The sequence below is a fragment of the Ischnura elegans genome, chromosome 6 (assembly GCF_921293095.1).
Source record: "Ischnura elegans chromosome 6, ioIscEleg1.1, whole genome shotgun sequence".
Classification (NCBI taxonomy): Eukaryota; Metazoa; Arthropoda; class Insecta; order Odonata; family Coenagrionidae; genus Ischnura; species Ischnura elegans.
In genome coordinates this window covers 70,081,368-70,102,594 of record NC_060251.1, presented here as the reverse complement: position 1 = coordinate 70,102,594, position 21,227 = coordinate 70,081,368, and the positions used below count along the sequence as shown (strand labels likewise).

Genomic DNA, 21,227 nt, shown 5'->3' with positions numbered 1-21,227 from the left:
TTTTGAAATACTGTTAGCTGTTAAGGAAGACTAAATTAAATTGCAGATATATTTCTTCAGACAACATAAAAACTCTCATATATTCTCTTGTTTTGAGGAGCCCATCAGAGCCCTTATGTAAACATTTTGAGCCGACTACTAATAGAGGAGAAAAAATATTTTGCTTACAATTCTTATAAATTGATGAACTCATTCCTGTAGATATAAACTAAATATAATAATACAAATCCTGTAGGATTACAAATGAAATGACACAAGATGTGAAACATCTTAGAGATCTAACAAATACACACATATGTATATTGGATTATCAAAACAGTGTATATCACACTTTATAAATACAAATTTGAAAACTATTTTGAAAATTATTTTGGTGTTGATCAGATGATAATAGCATTTGCTTTTGATTCTCACTGCATCCGTTGGCTTTTGTTGACAGCAGTTTCGCTGACATTGCAGTCAGTGGCTTTAGGTTGAAGGCAATTAAACACAGAAATCTGTTACCTAATATTAGCATTTTCATCCAGGTGCTGGTCTCTCATTGGTTGGAGATTTTTCACCTCACACTGCTGGCCACTCATTGGTTGATGGTTGAAGAACACTTTGAAAGATTGAAAAAGAGTTCTCCAACTACCGACCAATGAGAAATGGACAACCACCAAACAGTGAAAAAGTAGCACCTGGATGAAAAGGCCTGTATAAGGCAGCAGATTTCCATTTTTCATCTGCTTTGACCTGAAGACGCAGACTGCAAAGTCAGCAAAACTGTTGTCAACTAAAGCCAATGCATGTGGAAAGAACCCAAAGAAAATGCAGATATCACTTTTTTTAATTTGTTCAAATGCTTGGTATAGGAGTCATATTAAGCCATTGGCTTACTATGAGTGTATTTATTAAGTACTAAAACTCCATCTAAAATCCAAGCATCATCTTTGAGTAATAAATTAAAGAATAACCCTACCATATGCAAGAAAGTCAAAGTTCTTGGAATTGCAATGATGACGTATGTACTTGCTACATCACACAGTCCAATATGTACCATGCCCCAGGCAATTGCTGGAGTCAATGATAAATCTATGTTTCCAATAAAATACACTACAACTCACCTCCATATTTGATGGCAAGTGTGTGACGACCAGGTTCTTGGGGTTTGACATTTAATGTAAATGTTCCATCTCCATGGTCATACAACTCACAATATGCAACCTTGGAAGGGCCCACACATTGTGCTGTAAGTTCACCTGCAAAAAAATAGCCATAAAATTTATAATGAAGAAGTATTTAAGTACTTTTTTTATCAATCTCAACTAATCTAAATGTAAGCTGATTTCCAACTATGGAAAAAAATTAAGAAGCTTTAATGCCGCTGCTGTTTTTCTCAAGCAACTTGACGATAAATACCAACCTGGTCCAGCTCTCCTAGTGTCGATAAAACTCCTAATTTCTTGGCCTAGAACGCCAGCCTTAAGTCCCTCTCCAGAGCAAACAACTTGCGCAGCCTCTGTAGCCCCAGCAGATGAGTCTCCCACAGCCGACAATGCAGGTGAAACAACGACCTTCAATGGGCAACCCCTAACTTGCCTAGAAAAGACAAATATTTTTCAGAAATGGGCATACACATGCATAGGATTTAATCCTTTGATATAATTTATTCCTTAATGGAGATCCTATTGACTCCATGATAATTTGACCAAATTATTTTGTAGCAAACACCAAAATATTTGGCAGTTCCAAGCAAGAATTCAAACTTTAAGAAATAATGGGCGTAAAATTTCACTAAAAATATGATCCTTTACAATTTGGACATTGTCATTTAATTTACTTTTACAAGGAAAAGTACCTTAGTACCAACACTACATGGCATTCGAAATTCAAAATCTGATAGAAAGTAAAATTCTAGGGGATATTATATGTATTACAATTCATATGTTATCCTCAGGTAATAGGTATTTATTACAAAATGGTTAAATACACATCATGTATCTCATACCTGTCTGACCACATAACATTAAGCAGGTGAGGTCCAGGAACACTAGCAGTATATGTAGCTTTGTGAACTCCATTACCGAGGCTTGTTAACCTAACAGGAACATCTGACTTCATACCTGTTAAACTGACTTCTGGCCGGCCTAGAAATTAAAAAAAAAAAACACATCACATTACTTTAAACAATTGAAGTAAATTAAATAGGTCTATTCTGAAATTTTTAAAGAGCACATGACAGATTTTCAGCAAAACATATCTTATGCATCAACAATTAATACATAAACGAAACGAGGAACAGGCACACCAGGAATTTTGGACACTATGAGACAGAGTTTCATTTCATATGTGTGTAATCTTCCTGGTTATTAGATAATTATGCCATATTTCTACCATAGGTGATATCTTGAAAGAAATATATGCATACACCAAATAAAAAAATAACACTAAAAAGTCATCCTGGAAATTTCAACATTTCACCGTGGAGGGGCTTTCAATAAATCATATAAGTTATTTTAAGATATTCTGGCACTGCAGAGGGACAACAAAAAATAATTTTGAAATGCTACACTCCAGAAGAGCATAAATACAAGAGACTTCAAGGATCATGCAGTTTTATGGGGACAGGATTAAACCCACATCAAATGTGCAAACATTGTAGTCCTTCATAATATAGGCAACCCATATTACAGAAAATCTGTCTAGAGCACTTTCTATACTCTAAAGGGAAGCCATAGATGAACTTAATCCTAATAGTGCCAGTTTAACAATGTATATTGCCAACATACATCTAAATAATTGCCCATAGAGTACATATACTACACGTTCTTAGCATTTGGTGTATGAAACATTCATTGATTGATTTTAGTCATATTGCAGTTCTACCATAATTAATTATTAGGTAATGATGCAAGCAATATCCATTGAATTTGAAGAGTAAGCTACCACAGTTTCCTCTCACTACCCATGTTTAGATTTAACTTTTTTCTTTTTTGAAAAGAGTAGACAGCCAAAATAATCAAAAGCAAATTTCTAACAGGGCACTACAAATCCACATTACCTGGACCAGCTCTGGACCCATCGATAACAAACTCCGCTTCCTCCCCACACCTAGCTCCTGCAAGACCCCTTCCGGTGAGGACCACCCTGACAGGTGTGCCATCGCTTGCAGCTGGTGTGGTGCCCACTTCGGCCGCAACGCACTGCATGGGAGACCTGGGCAAGGGCTTCCCCGCAAAACTAAGGCTGAGTGTATGGTCTCCGGGCTCCCTTGGGGTCAGCAGCAACCTGACTCGACCGCGGGCTGCCCCCAAAGTTCCTCCCCCAACAGCTTCTAATGCTACTGGCACACTCGTTCCTGATGGCCCCTTAAACTCTGCCGTGAGCTGGCCTGGATAGAGCAGGAAGATAGTTTCCATGAAAGTCACAATTACATTCGACAATTACTTTCACAATGAATAGCAAATAGAGCATATTAAATAGATAAAAAACAGTGCTTATTGTGGTTGTTGATAATTTTTTTGGGTGTGCCTCATATAATTATTGGGTTTGTTGCCTGACGTTCCATGGCTATTACTGGTCAATTTTACGCGGGAAACATAAAACAAAACATTGGACAACAATCCCAATCAATATGCAGGGTGCACCCAAAAAACATTATCAACAGTTATAATGACACTCAAATGGTTCACCAAAGAAGCTTTTTTTTGCCGTTTTTTTCCCAATAAATAGATTCAGTATTTCACTTTCACCATCAACGCCAAAGGAAAGAAAATCTATCGATTACTGATATTTCCAACTTTATGAAAAACAAATCCATCCCATTCCTCTGAGGATTGATAAACTAGAGATTTAATAGCTACTTAATTAAAATACACAAAAAATAGCATTTAATCATAGAGGGCAAAAATATTCTAGCTTTCATTTCTGATCAGGCAGGAAAAGAAAATTGTGAAATTTTTATTAAATTAATTTCTTGGTCAGTTACTTCTTCCTTGCATTCAAACAACTAATTTATGTAATACATAATAATAAAAATGTATTTAATTATTATGGCATTGATACTGAAATAAAATTATAAATTTTCTGACAGTAGTTTACTACATGATACTCAGTAGGCAAGTAATTTAGGCATTAATTTCCAATTAGAGGTCCTCCAAAGACAAAGAAATATGATAGATATAATTAGTGAAATGGCATATTTTATGGAGTTATCATTCCATAATTGGATTACTATTGCCAGTATGATTAACAACAAAACTAAAGATACTTTTCAGGGTCTCTTACCTGGGCCTGCCTCAGAAGTGTCAAAGGTCACTCTTTTAGAATGGTGTACAGCCAAAGGTAACCTCCCAGATTCCTCATCAACGAAGGATTCCCATCCGCCAATCACACGCACTTTTCTGGGATCAGTGACTCGTGGATGGAAAGGTGATCCTGGAATGAATTACATGAATTTAATTCAATTAATGAACATAAACCAATGAGAAAAACCAATCACACTTTGATACTAGCTTTCTCTAATTGCTGTTCACGCAAAAAATCAAGAGATTTGGATCTGAATATCCAGATTTTCAAAGGGGTACCTATCCCCCAATAGTGTATTTATGTACCACAAAACTATGATTTAGTAAATATTATTTATTTTACTAATATCCCCAAAACTTCCATCCAAATATTATTTCCATAAATGCAACTCGTGCCTTACTTCCCTGAGGGCTTGGGTAGCCTTTCAACTTTTCAATCATGTATATGAGAAGTCACATCAATCTCAGACAGAAGGAATTCTGTAAACTCAAATCCTTTTTTACCAGTTAAAAATTAAGCATTAAACTAAACAACTGTTAAAGAAAACAATCTGTGAAATATATTGGTCACAGTATGTCGTTAATGTAAAAGACTTAGCAATTTTTTCAATTTAGTCCACCAGCAAAAGGGTAAATATTATAACTGCTAGAAGCAAACAGAAATGGAAAATATGAGAGATAGGTAAGGAAGGTAGGCTACTAGTTGACAGAAACATGTGATAATTTAACATTCATCAGACTAGACAACAAATAAGCATCACGTTGTTTCATTTTTTTGTCAACTCTTAAGTTTTGTAGCTACAAAATTCCAGGAAATTAGACATAGAAGAGCAATAGTGATCTCCAGCTCGAGAAAATTGCGTTCTTTAAAAAAAATAAAAGCAAATGCATGAATGAAAATAGTCAGATATTTACTCACCAGGAATCTCTCTGCCATCCCAGGTTATTCTCACATCAAAAGTTCCAACTTCTGTAGGAATATATGTCGCCACGAATGTGGCAGAAGTTCCAGTTAGGCCATTTCTCCCACCACCATCGTCACGCTCTAACCGACACAAAACCTTTAGAAATAATAGAGTTTCAGTCAGATTAACTCCAAAGTACAAACATACAATTAAATTTTACGAGTAGATTTATTTAAGCAATCTGTTATTTTGCCAGTTTCAGACAAAGTACTTTTGTTTATTTCAATAAGCAACGTATGCTCCCGGCAGCAGCAGACTCATAATCGAATATGAAACCCATTTTGTATGCAAACTTTTTTTTAGTCACACACTCAGGAACAATGGTATAGCCATGTGGCCCAGGGGATCCGGACCCCTCCAAAATATAAAAGCACAGTTATTTTTCTTCATAAAAGAAAACAAAATATTGAAAATCATGAATTTACACTATATTAATTTAACAAATGAAGTTTTTTCCATTATGAAAAGTGTTAAAGTTAGTATAAACACCTTATTACCCTGTTTTTCAAAAATGTTCCCCCTCGTTTTGGACCCCCCACCTGACGAACGAAATTCCTTCAGGAATCACAAAACTCTTGGCATACGTGAAAAAAGTCAATATTAGATGGAAGAATATAGAAGTTGACCTGCTACAATAGCATGCTACCAATATCCATGATAAGCTGACATGGTGAATTAGGAGGCATCATATACCATGCTCCCACTCCCATTTCTCATAAGCTGCAGAGCTTGTGCCACCGCTAATCAAGCTTGTGAAAGAAAAGGATACTGGTCACAGAGAACATCGAAGTATAATGTGGAATTTATTACTGAAATTGCATAAAAAATGAAGAAAAATAATTTCTATGAGTTACATATTTTGCCATACAAGGGCTTTTTCTCACTGGAGCCCACGTGTGGACTTAGTTACAGGAAGGTTTCCAAATTATAGAAGTTTGCTACAGGAGGTTTTTCCCCATGAATTGTAAATGGTAGTGCCTTAAAGCAGCTCTGTGGCATGTTTATAAGGAGGTTTTAGTAAAATTTTTCTACATGGAGGTTCATTTACAGAGGTTTTACTGTAGCAACTGGTGTAGATAAAATTTTAGGAGTAACTTGAAATTTTAGTGTAATAGCCATCATGTTATGTACTGACATGTAGCCATCATGATAGATCATAATTGATACGTACTGAATCCATAAGCAACTATAACTGATACCACCTAAATGAAAACAATATTTCATGAATCAATTTTAAGTTTGGTAGCACATACTGCACTCTTACCTCACTTTCTGGACCATCCACCCTGACGATTGGCTCTCCGAGAGTTGTAGGCATATCTGAAGATGCAGCTTTAGTTCCCTCAATCCTGAATGATGCTGCAACTCCAACTTGAGCACTCTGAAGACCTTCACCAATTGCCCTAGCAACTACTCCATTGCCTTCTACAACAACAAATGTTACTGGTGAACCTGTAAGAGATGCAGAAATATAATTCATGAGAAATTTTATGCACTTTTCTACCTACATCAAATATGCTTCAAAATACATTAAGTCAATATCCTCAGGTATTTCCTGCATTTGTAGGTTCAAATATTTTAACACTTGGAAAATTTTGTAATTTTCATTCTTTTTCACTTTTGCATTTTAAAATGTACATGTGTGTTTCTTAAGTATAAATATACCTTGATTTAATTTTAAAAGTAACTTGACAATGCATTCTTCTGCCAATATTTAATACATGATGAGGGGTTAGATGGAAAAAGGGAAATTCTAGTCCCAAGGCACTAGGCACGAGGGTTAAAATAACCATTAACTGCTAAGGATGTTGACAGTGCCAACATTCTGGCTAATGGTAAATAATACGTTTGAGACAGGCAAGTTCACCGACAACCTTGGTTGCTGAAAAAAGACCATATTTGAATTTCCCTTGTCTTGCCCCTAAGACCATCAGAAAGGGAATCCATTCTCCTGCAAAGCGATGGGGGTGGCACATATTCTGCAGGGATACTTTTTTCCCCCATAGTATATTACGTTGAATTACATTATTCATTGCAGTGGGATAACTATGGGGGGAAGAGGGGCTAGATCCTCCCCCAAAGCCTCCAAGAAATAAAAAAATATTTAAAACTATTGTCTAGTTTTGACATATAATTACTACATCAGCTAAAAAGTAAACTTTTTAGTGCCAGAATGATTTAACATGTATTTTCAGGCTCGTCATTTTTCAAAAATTTTACCAGATTTTGCCTGGGTGGGGAAATTTTGCCATCCCATCCCCCCAAAGGCATATGCTTAGTTACACCACTGATTCATGGAGTTCATTGAAAAAATCATACCTGGGACTTCTTCCCCTCCGTATGTGACCTGGAACCTGTAAAGACCAGCAACAGTTGGGAAGAACTCAATAACGTCCACTCCCCGAGATGCATCTCCTCCGTTCTCCAATCCCCTCTCCTCCTGCAACCTCCGCTCCCCCTTCACCTCAATTGGGAGGTTACGACCCAGAGGACTCGTCACCGTCACATCTAGCTCAGCATATCCTGCTTCTTTCCTATTCACTAACGAAGGAATATTCTCACATAAGTATTTTCACATACATCTTATATCTCTACGAAAGAAATAAGCAGTATATTTATGGGAGAGCTCTATGGTTAAGGCACATCAAGAATGGATAGTTAAGGTCTGATTATTTTAACTTCATTGATAGCATCAATCAGTATCAAGCAGATCAATAGGCTAAGCAGAAGTGAAAACAATTGATAACAAAAATAACAAATATCATGGCCAAAATAAGTTTCAAATATGATAGGTTCCAGAAAAATCTAACATCGCACACCATTGAAAAGTATGTTAAACAATTATATCCAACATCTTGCATATAATTATCAATATTTTCAGAAAATAACTTACAAATAGAGTGAAGGGGCCTTAGGTTTAGAATTAATAAAGTTTAATGTCCAATATATGAGCTGAAGTTGACATGAAGTTATGACAGTAATGGATTAAAAAACAATGACTCACATTTGAAGGCTATTTTCTCATTCACCGCCACAGCCCTTGTGCTAGCATCACCCTCGATTATGACTTTTGATGCATCAAAAACTTGGCAGAAAAATGGTGATCCTCTGACTGGGTTGGAACCATGTAGAATATCCACTTTATAAGTTCCTGTTAAGTAATCACATCATGAAATGTATTCCCTTCAAGAAAAACATATGAAACAAATCAACAAAAACTAAATGCATGAAATATTTACAAAGATAAATTTGCATCACTATTTTTATTTCAGCACACCACTAAAATAAATTCATATGCCTTTTTATATAAATAACACCTTGTCTTTGAGAAAAAAAGAGAAAGAAGCTACTATATGACATAAAGTTGCACATATAAATTTTATCACAAATTTCACTCAGGGATAAAATAATGACTCACTAAAACTTTTTTTTTGTAAGTTTTATTTAGGAATAAAAGAAATAAAAACTAAACTATTTCCACATGGTAATTTATTGTGACCAACTTTTCATTACTGCGTAACATTATCAAGGTGTTACCCTGATAATGATACACAGTACCAAACACCTTGATATTGTTACACAGTAATGTTTCCATGGTCGGTAACAATAAAATACCATGTGAATATAGCCAAGTTTTTATTTCTTCTATTCCTACAATAAAGGATTTCCACAAAGTTACGGCCGCTATTCTTAATTAAGTTTTATTTAGTTAAATTTTTACTCTGACATTTAAGCAACCCAAATTGCTGCTGAGATGGAATGAAAAAAACACAATCACGTTCTCTACCCGAAAATTGCTATAACAGCACATAAAGTATGAAAATCAAAGCAAATGATGAGCGATCTACTATACGTTACAGAGGTAATTAAAAAAATGTTACCAGCAAGCGTTGGTGTGAATTCAGCAAGAAGACCTCCTGCCTTCTGCTGGTAACATCTGACTGGCACCGCTGCTCCAGCTGGTCCACCGACTACAACATCAAACTCTTCAGCTGGCCTGCCTAAGGTTTCTATGGTGAATGATGCTGGTTGACCAGACCGCCCTTGGTAAAGCCCAAGCCCAGTGGCTGAAACTTCTTTGCCAGTGGTTGCAGGGTCACGTCCTACTGCAACTTCCAAGGGTGATCCTATATAGAAGTCATTCAAAGTTTGGAATCAAAATAGAGGTCAGCAAGGAGTATCCTGAACTCTGCTACAAATGGTGTACTGAGTCATACTACTAGGTGGATTTTGTGTTAGACAAAAAACACTTTACATTCAATTAGATGAAAAACCTTTACCAGACATTCTTAAGATGCAAAAAAGTTAAATTTATACAGAGAAGGGAGCAAAAAGAGAATTATTCTTCACTTAGACAGTCTCCAATGGGCTGGCAAGGCTTTTCCACCCCCATATTCTTTTGTACATTCTAAAACTGTGCATGCAACAAAAAAATGCATCAAATAAACAAAATATCTATAATCATTATTTTTTACGCTGAAACTTGTTTTACTATAAACATTCTTATTTTTATTGAGTTGACGTAATCATACAGTTAAACTGACAATGGAATTAATAAATTTTTGGCATCTAACAGAAACAGTATTGCCAGACATAATACAAGACTCAGCACATAAAAATAAAGTTCTAATTCTGGCTCAATCATCTACTGATTAATAAAAGGCTTATTGATGCAGGTTTAAATAATTATTAAAAATTTTAACCTTTGATGTGGACTCCATTTAGTTTAATTTCTATCCGGTGAGGAAGGGCAATACTTGGATGGTATGTAACTTCATAGCATTTTCCCAGCCCGTCTTCTCTGCCTGCACTAATGGCCTCAACTTCTCTCACTGCATGCTTCACGTCCTGACCAGCAGTACGAACAGACACAGAAAGTGAGCCTTGGCCTGCACTCCTTGCATCGACTTGAAAGAGAAAATGTACATCTTATAATACCATCAGCAAAATCATTGAAGCCAAATACATTTAAGCTTTCGTCAGGTGGAATATTGGAATTGCTGAGTTCAGGCAGAGATGTGAAAAAACATTCACTCATTAGCATGGCTCAGTAGTACACATTTTAAGTTAAAAACACAATTATTAGTGCAATCGAACACTAAAAAGATGTCTTTTGTGCTATGCATAGACCCCTTTACATGTCGTCATTTGGCCCTGGACCGATCCAGTAAGGTGCGATTTAACGTGCTCTATAGGCTATTAAGTGTTATTATATGTAATGTATTTTAGCATGTGAATTCTATAAGATCAGTTTTTAAAATCTTTTTGCTTTCTTACTTATCTAGTAATGCTTTTATTTGCTCTATTTAGCCATTATTCTGCTAAATTATGCTGAAAAATCTGCTATGTACTGATCTGTCGGCATAAATGCGAAAAGTAAAAGGCTGCGTAGAGCGTGTCAAAACAAAAAGCTAATATAAGCGTCAAGGGTCTACGCCGCATAGTGGTGCGGAGAAATGAAAAAAAATTGTGCTTTGCCAGTCAGATTCATTAATATATTATTGAGCTTTTGTCACTCATTCATATATTATTAGGCCTTTGGTACTGTGATTGAACGATTTTTAATCAGCAAGTGCTACAGTGGTGTGTAGCTAGCTTTGTCAGTCTTTTATGTACTATCATTTGCAAAAGTCTTGCAACAAATCGAGCGGCGCCACTTTCGCTCCATTGTCGATTTCTGGCCACCATTAAGTTTGAATGATCACTATCTAGGTATGAATCTTCATGGTAGATCGGGAACGACTCACGAACGGGTCATCGTGACACGGGAGACGTCGGAAATCATTACGATGTTCAGTTGAGTAAACGAGCGTAGATGTTGTTAAGTCGTCGCGGCGTTTGAGATTATTTTTGTACCCGTAGTTGACTGGAGTAGATAATTGAAAATATTTACCCGTTAAAAGAGAGGGTACCTATGACGCCTGGCTTCCAATGGTAAACCCCATAAGGCCGGTTGGGGGCACGATTTCGCCATTAGGAACACGGAAATCAACTCGCTCTTATCCCTTTTTTTAGGGATTCAACGTCGTTCAGGAGACTTTATATTAAGTTGTTGAAATATTTGTTCGATATAGAAGAATTAATAAATGAAAAAAAATTAACTGGCAATTTTCCGGAAAAAAACCCGACTCTGTCGTCTCCACCATATTTAATTGATTGGCATTAAATAGTTCTTTACGTAGGTTGAAGCTGATAAAGATAGCTCCATAAGCTTTCTTCTTCATTAATTATCAATTTGTTAATTGGATAAATATATGTACACCGATGGAAATGTTTCTTCGAAAAAAAAATGGAATTTTCATTGCCAAAAAAAAATCGCTAGGCCTCATCGTTGCTAGCAGAATGTGTCTCTATTTTTACTGTTTATATATCTAGGAGAGGCTTAAATTTTTACGATAGCACTAACATATTTAGTGATCATGTGGCATTAATCTTCTTTTTGTTATAATAAATTAGTTATTGTTTCGATTTTAATATTTCGGCCATTATTATATTATTAAGGACAACCAAATTAAAGAGTGACTTAATAGTGCGACTTTTCCCTATCCATGAATTCCTCCATTGGTAAGGTTTCCAATAACAACAACGGACAGAGATTAAATTGAAAGTCAATTTAAACCAATATTCGCCCTTTTTTAGGGAGGGAAATACTTTGCGCATCTATTAGGGAAGTAAAATACTTTGCGCATAATTTAGCCGCTCCCTCAGCTCTTAATGCTGAATCGGGTGCTCCCGGGCCGTAGTTTTGGTCAGCTAATAGGTCCTGCACCTCGTCTTGCCCTACATCTTTATCGCAACTTTACCAGCCAGGGACGAGGAAGTAAAACTTGCAGGCCGTAAGTGATTCTCACGTACTTCCAAAATAGTGTAAATAGGGCCCATTTTTAGCACTATCATATACATGTTGATGCCACAATTTGCTTGAAGAAAGAACGCACTAGAAAAATAGTTGATAAATACCTCAAGATAAGCCTTTCCTATATTTAAAAATAAGCGCCGTGGTGCGTGCACGATTATGGATTACCATTACATAGGTTATTCCTAGGATTGTACTTAGTAGATCAGCTATTCTCACATTCCGTCCCTTTCCAACAAAATTACTGTATTAAAAAAACACTGATTGTAGAATACTGAAGCCTAAAGTTTAAATGTAAAATTTTTCACTTAATTTATATCTTTTTCTATCTCTAAGAAAAGTTTCCGTCACTGCTCATTTACGAAACGAAAAAGGGTAAAATTGTTCTGAAAAACTTTACTGGAGAAATTAACTTGGTAGGAAATGGCGACAAGTTGATGACAAATAGGCAGCATACTACATAGACGGACAGCATAATCGCTGCAAAATATCATTCATAATTTTCTTTTTAATCAGATAAAATTGATCTATTTAAGAAATTACGTATATGGAACCTTAGATTATTACGATAGTTCTCATTCCAAAGGTTAATAATGTTGAGCAGTTACGGACCTGTAAAGGAAACCATAGAGCACTAGGAATTACATTCACCAGTGATTCTGATTGGAGTTCCTTCAAGAAAACGCAATTGATTCGTCCTACCGCGCTAACTACGCATGCTTCCCGTCGAACGGTCATTTAAATTAGAAATTGTTGCAAAAAATGCTCAAATTCAACAGCTGGTACCCTATTAACATCAATTTCAAAAATTAAAAAAAAACTTTAAAATAAAATACGGCTGTGCGGAGGATAAAAAAATTCGGCCACAGGAAGGACTTGAACGCGGGCACCTCCCATCACCAGCCCGACTCTTTACCCGCTGAGCTATTTCTAGCTCAAGGTCATTAAGCGGTAATTTTTATTATTTGTTTTTATTGTAACTCTGAGCTCCTTCATGTGCTTCTCCTACGGCTTCTCACTTGAACGAATTTGATAAAAATAATCACTTTCTCGGTATATTAGTCTTTTATTCGTTTATATGATTATAACTTGAGCACGGAGGCTTTCGCATACTCTATGTTTCGGCTGGTTAGTATATACAATAGGTATATAATGATGTTGTCGCCTGCGACTTCGGTATGGTATCGTCTTTTTAAGTTATTATTATTTGTTATTATGTTTCAAACTCGGTATTTGTATTTCTAATGAAGCAAGCGTATACATTCATTACAAACAGAAATTCTGTTAGGATTTGGTTACGTCCTTCTTACTCGACTTGAAAGGTTTTATGAAATGAGCTGCAGTTCCACTGATGCCTTAAACATTAAACGGATTACCAACAAACAAATTTCCTAATACAATGTAACCTACTTAATGCAAGTAGATAATTCAATTAATAATGCTAAGTAAGTATCCTACATTATCCCGAATTCATCAGTGTATACATAAATGATTGCATCAAAATAAGATAACTTAATCATCAACGACATAGCAGCTTAGAGTTATTACTCGCATTCACACTAATTCAGCAGTAGAACATATTATCAAACAATACCTGTTGAAATCCGACAATCATTAAAAATGGGACTTTTAGCTAGAATTAAGTTTTCCTCGTCATACATTGAACAAGTGGAAAGGAATACATCTTTACCGATTGACGGACGTCGGAGAACTCTGTTATTACTTACGCAACGATTGATGCCGATCAGCTTAACTAATTCATATTTTACGTGTTTGCTCAGATATTTATATGATGAAACACTGGGAATTTCAAAGCTGCCTCGTATCATATGTCGTAGATATTGTATTAAAACATCAACCCGAGTTGATAGATGTAAACAAAAGTCTGCCATGTTCACAGTGAACGACTCGTGATTTCCAGCTCTCTGAAAAGAGCTGAGATCACTCAAAAAGAGCCAAGCTACCGACTTTTTAAAATCTCTCCGAGGAATTACCTTCGATCTTTCCTACAGCACTAAATGCTACAATGTGTTTGGGGGAATATCATGAACATTAATTTCACTTAAATGGAAGCGGTCAAATCCCGAGACTGAAAAGGATGACAAAATACCTCACCACCCAATGACCCGTTCTCCATGCATTGAACCATGAAGACTATTATTGGATTGTTGCATTCACCCGAAAACCATACAATTTCCGGGCACAATCTTTGTGGAGCGAAAGTGGCGCCGCTCGATTTGTTGCAAGACTTTTGCAAATGATAGTACATACATCATGTACAGCACACTATTGTGGAATATAAGATTGATAATCACATATGATCAATAATGATCAACAAAGCGATTAATAAAAAAACTCAATCAAGTAGCATAATTACACGCTTTGGAAGTAATCAAACATGTGAATGAAATAACTGATTAAATTTCTTTAGCAAGAATAAGAGTAGTTGATTTTCTTTCTCTCCTTGAATTATCCCCACAATAATTGAAGTTGACAATTTACCATCTCTCGTCAAATGATAGCCATGCTTTGATTGAGTTTGAAATGCGTACTTTTTTTTGGGGTGTTTTGAAATAGTACTTAATAGGTAATTACCTGTCAGGCTACACGGCTTTCCAATTACAGCCTCTCCCATTTGGGTGACTTTAGCCTTTGAGGGATCAAAAGACTCAACCATGAAAGGCCTTGTGTCGTTGCCCTCTCTTCCTCCATGGACTGAAATGTAATGAGGCCCCACGTGGCTTGGTGTGTACTCTGTCCGAAGGACCACTTCTCCCCCTCCCCCTGCATCTTCTCTTCTACTCGTCAAACATGGTACTCGGGATCCATCTGGGCCTGTAAAATACATTGATAAATAAATACAAAGACTACAACTTTTTTTGTTCTGCAGTATTTACAGCGATGATGAATGGGATGATTCACACAAAATTGCAATTCATTTAAAGAATTCAGTAGATGGAAGAGAAATCTAAGCTACAATTTGAAAAAGTGCTCATTCAGCTATTCTCTCACAAGTTCAAAATAAAACCATGGCAGTTAACACCCACATTTTGTGAGTCAGTGATGTCATTAGAGTTTTGGTTCACTAGCCCAATTAAAGAGGAACCACTCATTAAGGGAAGTAATCACAAGGGAATAAACAACAATGAAAGCTGCGAGGCTAGTGACAGAAAAGGAGGAATAGTTGGGAAGCAGTGATCCACTTGGCAGAAGCTGTCATCTACTTACCTTGGAAGGCCATTGACTTTTTGTCACAAATAACTTACAAATTAATTAGACAACATATTGAAATATGGGAAAGTATAGGCAGGTCTTTTCATTTTTTATACTGTATGGATACTGAAAATTTAAATGATGATGCAGGAGCAAATTGTGTTGACATTTTGAAAATGGTTACAAGTCTGCAAGAGTTTCATGAAGTAGTAATGTTTTCTGATGTTATGTTTTAAAAAATATTTCAGGTAGGTATAAAAGTTTGCACTGCATACTCAGATGTTGCCTTGGGAAATTATTATAAACACATACCTAATCCATCAAAGTGAGACTCTACAGAATTGAAATGCTAAACATCTATACAATTTACCATACCTACAAGATCATAATTTTTACAAAAAAAAAGAATGAACAGTAGCAAGAGAAAATGCTTCAATGACTAGGGCCCACTTGAATAGATGTTTTTGGTTTTAAATATGAAGTATATCAACTGTTTACATTACCTAGCACTTCTACATCTACATTGCTTTGTAAGCCCGCTGGAGTCCTAAGATCAAAGAAGGCTGGTGTCCCAACACACACTGTCCGAGGTCCTTCTCCTTGCACCATCGTTGCCTGGCCACTGGCTCCAGTTACATTGGCACCTCTTCTTTGCTGTTGCTGTCTAAGTTCCTTTGGACCTAAGTCCTGAACTTCACACTTGAATGGGCTGCCTATATAGTATGAAGAAGGACATGAGTGAATCAATCATGTTTCTAAATGCTCATAAGTAGAAAATTTTCATCTTTAACCTTGATAGTGCCAGCCAGTCAATTTATTAGCCAAAGGGGTTAGTGCAAAGAATGTCACAATTTAACCTATCGGCTGGGCGTTTTTCAATAAATATTGAAATTTAATATTATTCCCAAGTTATGCAGGGGTAATAACAACATGTTTCAACATTTTTATTGATAATTTAAGTATAAGAAGTGCAAATAAAAAATCACTTAATCTCAAAATCACCTTACTCTCATTAACATGGATAATCGAGAATTGAATGTGGTTTAATTCTCGGCCCACGGTTTTTTTTCTCTAATGAAATGAAGAGAGCAAAAGAGTTTTACCTGGAACATCCTCTTCGTTGAAGGAGACTGCAACAAAATGGGGAAGTGGGTGGTGGGGGACAAAGGTGACGTCATAGAGTCCTCGACTGGAGCATGCGACCACCTCAGCCTTCACAGTTGCGCCACCCTTTCCCTCTCCCTCTCCACCTCCTGGCTCCCCTTCACTCACCACCAGCTCCAACGTACCCTCCCCAGCTTCTGAGGCATCCACGGTAAAAGTAACAGGTTTCCCAACCTGCAGAAATTACATTTATATTACATACATGTATTCATTGGTCTAGTTGACTGAATGGTCAGAGTAATAGAGGGGTAGCAGAAATGCATACCAAGGGCAGTATCATGGGGTTTCACTCCTGAGGGCTCGGTCTTTAAGAACAAGACTTTTTACCTGCACAACTCAAGAGGGGAAGGACAGAAGAAGGAAACGAGGGTAGGAGGTGCCACCCTAATGAGAGCCTGAAAATGCCTCCAGGGAAAGAATAGGGATGAGGAACCCCACACCGTCATTAGAGTGGTGTGAGCCACTAGAAGTGAAACCATGATTTTCAGTTGCTACAGAAATGGAAGAATATTCTATAAAAAAATATTCCTCAGATTTTCTTGTAGATAGTAACAGAGGGGCATAGCCCTAACCATGAGATGACACAGCCTTCAGATTTACCTGGTGGTGGCTAAAAATTCTGTTTAGCTAAAAGTCTGATTTTATTCAGAATTTTCAACTGCATCTAGGTAAAGTAAAAGGCTTTATCATCTTATGGTTAGCGTTAACAAGACATTATAAAACCAGCCCTAAATGTTCCTCACTCTAGCATCACATTGTTGTGAATCATATTTTTTCTTTGAATAAAATTTTATTGAGTAATTTATACTGGATATTTTTGAAGTGCTAATATATGTGTAGCCTTCCACTAAGCTATGAAATTAGTTAGTTAATAAGTGAAATATCAATTTTTAAATTTGTATTAGATTCATCCTCTTCACCAATGGTTACTCTTGAGGGCAGTGGCGTAACTATGGGGAGGATGAGGGGATAGATCCCCCCAAAACCTATGAGAAATAAAAAAATTATTTAAAACTATTGTCTTGTTTTGAATATTAATAATTGCATCTGATTAAACTAAAAATATTTTGCCAAAATGATGTTAAATGTAATTCCAGGCATGTCACTTTTCAAAAATTTTCCTGACCCCCGTTCCATTGGGAAGCCGCTACCCTGGGCCATTCCATCCTCCCAAAGCATAATACATACTAGTTACGCCACTGCTTGAGGGAGATTATTCTAGGCAAGGAGTTTATTTATTTATTGAATCATTCAAAAACAGCCAAAATGGGCTTTACATTGAATAGAAAAATTAAAATCTGCAGCTTTAACAAATATAAAATATAAAAAAACTGTAAAAAGGATATAAAAAAAGAAGAAAAGGGATTCAGAAGATGGCTTTTCAAAGCTGCCTCTTGAATGATCTGATGGGCATTGAAAGATCCACGGAAGGGTGAGTAGTTGAAATGGTATTGAAAGAGGTAGGGAGTCAGTAAAAAAAGTGATCTCTGAGAGAGAGAAAGACGGAATTTAGGTTGGTGTAGTAGGTAGTTATTATGGAAGGAGCGGGTGGGAATGTGGAGTGAAAAGAAAGGCAGTATTTCTGAGGATCGGAACTGGCCATTTAAGGCATTGTAAATGAAGGAAATATCATGAAAACTCCTACAGGAGGATAGTGGGACCAATGATAAGGCAGGCATTGTCACATGAGAACATTTACCTTTGATGGTACGAGGCCAGTGACTTTAACTTTCCCAACATCGTAAACATTACAGGTGAAAGGACTACCCTTGACATGCTCTCCATCCACCATGACAGATAAAGTATGTCGGCCTGAAAAGAACAGAAGAGTTATTATTTATCAGGGAGAGACATAATATCATTTACTCCTGATGTAAAGTAAAATAATTCTCTCGAAACTTGATAAAATTATGGTGCACTCACCAACTTCAAACGGAGTTAGCTCAACCTTGAACTTGGAGGACGGAGAACCAGAAACTCGAGTGGGTATATCCCTTCCAGATGGTGAGAGACAAGCTGCAGAGCATCGATTGACGTCGGCCCCTCTTGGGTCCACTGTTATAATAGCAGGGCGGCCTAAAGCAGCAGACCTCAGAGCACTTCCAGAAACTACAGCTGACTGAGCACCACCCACCATTGGGCTGCTCATAAGACCACCCACTGCCTCGGATATTTTGCAAGTGAATGGAGATCCTGCAAAGGATGATTCACATAAAAATTAGGGCTTATTAACACTTGGGAGTATGTGCTGCTGTCTTCAATTCCCTCAAGATATGGTCCAGCTTTTATAAAAGTATGAAACGAGATTAACTCAATTGTAAAGCGTAGATCTTCAATAGTTAAAGAGCGAACTTTTTGGAACCTAGACTTCATGGTAAAATAAATACAAAACACTTTGTAAATCCCATTCACTTTTTTTGGCACATACTGTTTTCAATACCCTTGATTAATTCTATAGGAAAATAAAAGGAAGATGTGTACAAGAACTTGAGCAACGCCAATGAATTCTATCAGATTTATTGAAACTTATATGTATATGTACTAACAATAAAATAATAGATAATTTGGTGAATAAATATTAGGTACTCAATAACGAGCTTCACATTAATAAAATCGCTTATTTTTGGATATCTTGAATTTCATTAGAATGAGGTTCTACCATAGTTCTCTTGGTAATGTCACAAGATTACTGTAACTAGTGTATCAGGGTGTATCAATAAAAATTTTATGGAATTTACATTGCTTACTTATTTGACCATTCATCACATTAAATGAAAGAAGGGAGCTCACAGAAGTTCACAGCCATAGATGGGACCTAGCTCACAGTTAACTTGCAGGAAGGAATGAATACATGTACCAGTACATGGACCATGTCCATTAACATGATATGCAATTTAAATATGTATTAAGAGATGATTCCACTGGTAGCCCAAGGTTCTGATTGGCATTTTGATTGAAGATGAGGTTATGTGATAAAAGTCTCCTTTGAGGTTAATCAGGTAGCAATCAAAGATTAAATATTCTAATATATACATCCACAGCTTACGTAGAAATATAACAAAATAAATCAACACATAACAGAAATGAAAATGGATATTTACCTGGAACAGGTTCTCCATTGAAGCGGACACTAAGATTATGAATGGCTACCTCTTGTGGCTTAAAATTCACCCTAAACTTGGCATTCCCTTCTGACTGCACATAGTTAGGGACATTTCGTCCACCAACAGATACTATTATCTCCAAATTTCCTGCGCCAGCCTGACTGGCATTTACTGCAAAATAAAAAAGAATGACACATCATGGTCTAAAATGAATATTCAAGAACAGAAAGTGTTTGATGCTTAGTCTCACTACACAATACTTACTGCTAAAAAATACAGGTTTTCCGACCACCCCACTGTTAATATCAGTGACCTTTACTTTGGAAGAATCATAGGCCTTTACCAAAAATGGACTTCCTTCTATGTGATCTCCATCTATCCTAACTTCCACGCTATGATCACCTGTAATGTTGAATTTTTCATTGATTTATGCAGAATTTCATGCTATGGTAGAGAGCAAAAATAATGTATATCCAAACAATTAGTGATTGTTTATTTTCTATTCTACAAAATACTTTATTGGTAATATTAAAGTTGAACATGAACAATTCCAAATTTATAGCAGAAAGTAAATCATAAGAGCACAATGTTTTTACAAGGTAGTTTCCTCTACAAGAGAAATTGCTGAATGTTAAATACTTATGAAACCTTTAATTCAGAATTTCTTCAAGTTTTGTTTTAAATCTCCTCACCACAATTGATACTCACCGACCTCAGTAGGAGTAAACTCGACAGTATGCTTTCCTCTTTGAGGCGATCCTTCCCCAGGAGTAACCTCATTCTCAATTATGTTTGCATTCACAGTTCTTCTAGAAGGTCCCATAACTCTTACAACAGGTAAACCTTCCCCTGGGACCCCACTCATAGGTGCTTCAACAAAAAATGATGCTACTCGCCCAACTGGAACTTTTTCTAAAGGTGACCCACCAGACCAAGTTACTCTGGCTGCTTCCAGAACTTCACATGTAAATGGACTTCCTGCAAAGCAAAAATTTTGTTAGAAAATTAACTATTAACAACTAAATCATCAGTTGCACTTTATGGTAGAAATATTATACAGCTATACTTTTTCCAATATATAAGGAACCAATTTTTTTCCCAAATGTTAAATATAAAATTGACCCTAGGTAAAAGTACATTCTCAATCACAAAAACTGGCATATTAAAGGCAAATAGTGAATGATCATGTGAACGATCATCCTGAATGTTCATGCAAATGAAATCATTTGCCAAATATAACAGAAAAATTTGTGAATGAACCGTCATGCACTTGATCATTCAGTGAAAATTAGAACATGCTCTATTTTGCTCACATGTTCCTGTGAATGATCACGTGATCATTCAACATGATCATTCACTGCATATAGTAGCCTTTAGAGCATTTTAACAAATGGCCAGGATTGAGAGGAGAATGTGAAAAAATCAATTATGGTACTTCATTTCATTTATTTTCAGTATTTTAGTTACTTATTATAGTAATTCTCAGAAATTCAAGATTACTTCTTGAAGTTGCATTTCTAAAGATGGCTTTTCAAGACAGTAAATTTCCCATATCTTCAGATTTTTTTCGACACCGCATTTCCCATCAAAATATAATTCATCACTCAGATTCACATTATTCCATGAATATTTCCAC

General features: G+C 36.3%; 1 protein-coding gene across 2 annotated transcripts in view; it reads right to left on the bottom strand.

Moving 5' to 3' along the window:
- The window catches only part of LOC124160970 (filamin-A), a 298,897-nt gene that overhangs the window by 2,642 nt on the left and 275,028 nt on the right, over positions 1-21,227 (bottom strand). For both annotated transcript variants that reach the window (XM_046537107.1, XM_046537108.1), the window contains 19 exons: positions 20,300-20,569; positions 19,856-19,993; positions 19,589-19,762; positions 18,411-18,680; positions 18,187-18,299; positions 16,427-16,661; positions 15,827-16,036; positions 14,706-14,945; positions 9,958-10,161; positions 9,136-9,381; positions 8,259-8,405; positions 7,574-7,795; positions 6,519-6,706; positions 5,209-5,350; positions 4,270-4,419; positions 3,044-3,373; positions 1,991-2,129; positions 1,406-1,581; positions 1,107-1,241 (listed from right to left, as the gene is read on the bottom strand). In XM_046537107.1, coding sequence (XP_046393063.1) covers positions 1,107-1,241; positions 1,406-1,581; positions 1,991-2,129; positions 3,044-3,373; positions 4,270-4,419; positions 5,209-5,350; positions 6,519-6,706; positions 7,574-7,795; positions 8,259-8,405; positions 9,136-9,381; positions 9,958-10,161; positions 14,706-14,945; positions 15,827-16,036; positions 16,427-16,661; positions 18,187-18,299; positions 18,411-18,680; positions 19,589-19,762; positions 19,856-19,993; positions 20,300-20,569 — 3,729 coding nt within the window. The remainder of the gene's footprint in view (positions 1-1,106; positions 1,242-1,405; positions 1,582-1,990; positions 2,130-3,043; positions 3,374-4,269; positions 4,420-5,208; positions 5,351-6,518; positions 6,707-7,573; positions 7,796-8,258; positions 8,406-9,135; positions 9,382-9,957; positions 10,162-14,705; positions 14,946-15,826; positions 16,037-16,426; positions 16,662-18,186; positions 18,300-18,410; positions 18,681-19,588; positions 19,763-19,855; positions 19,994-20,299; positions 20,570-21,227) is intronic.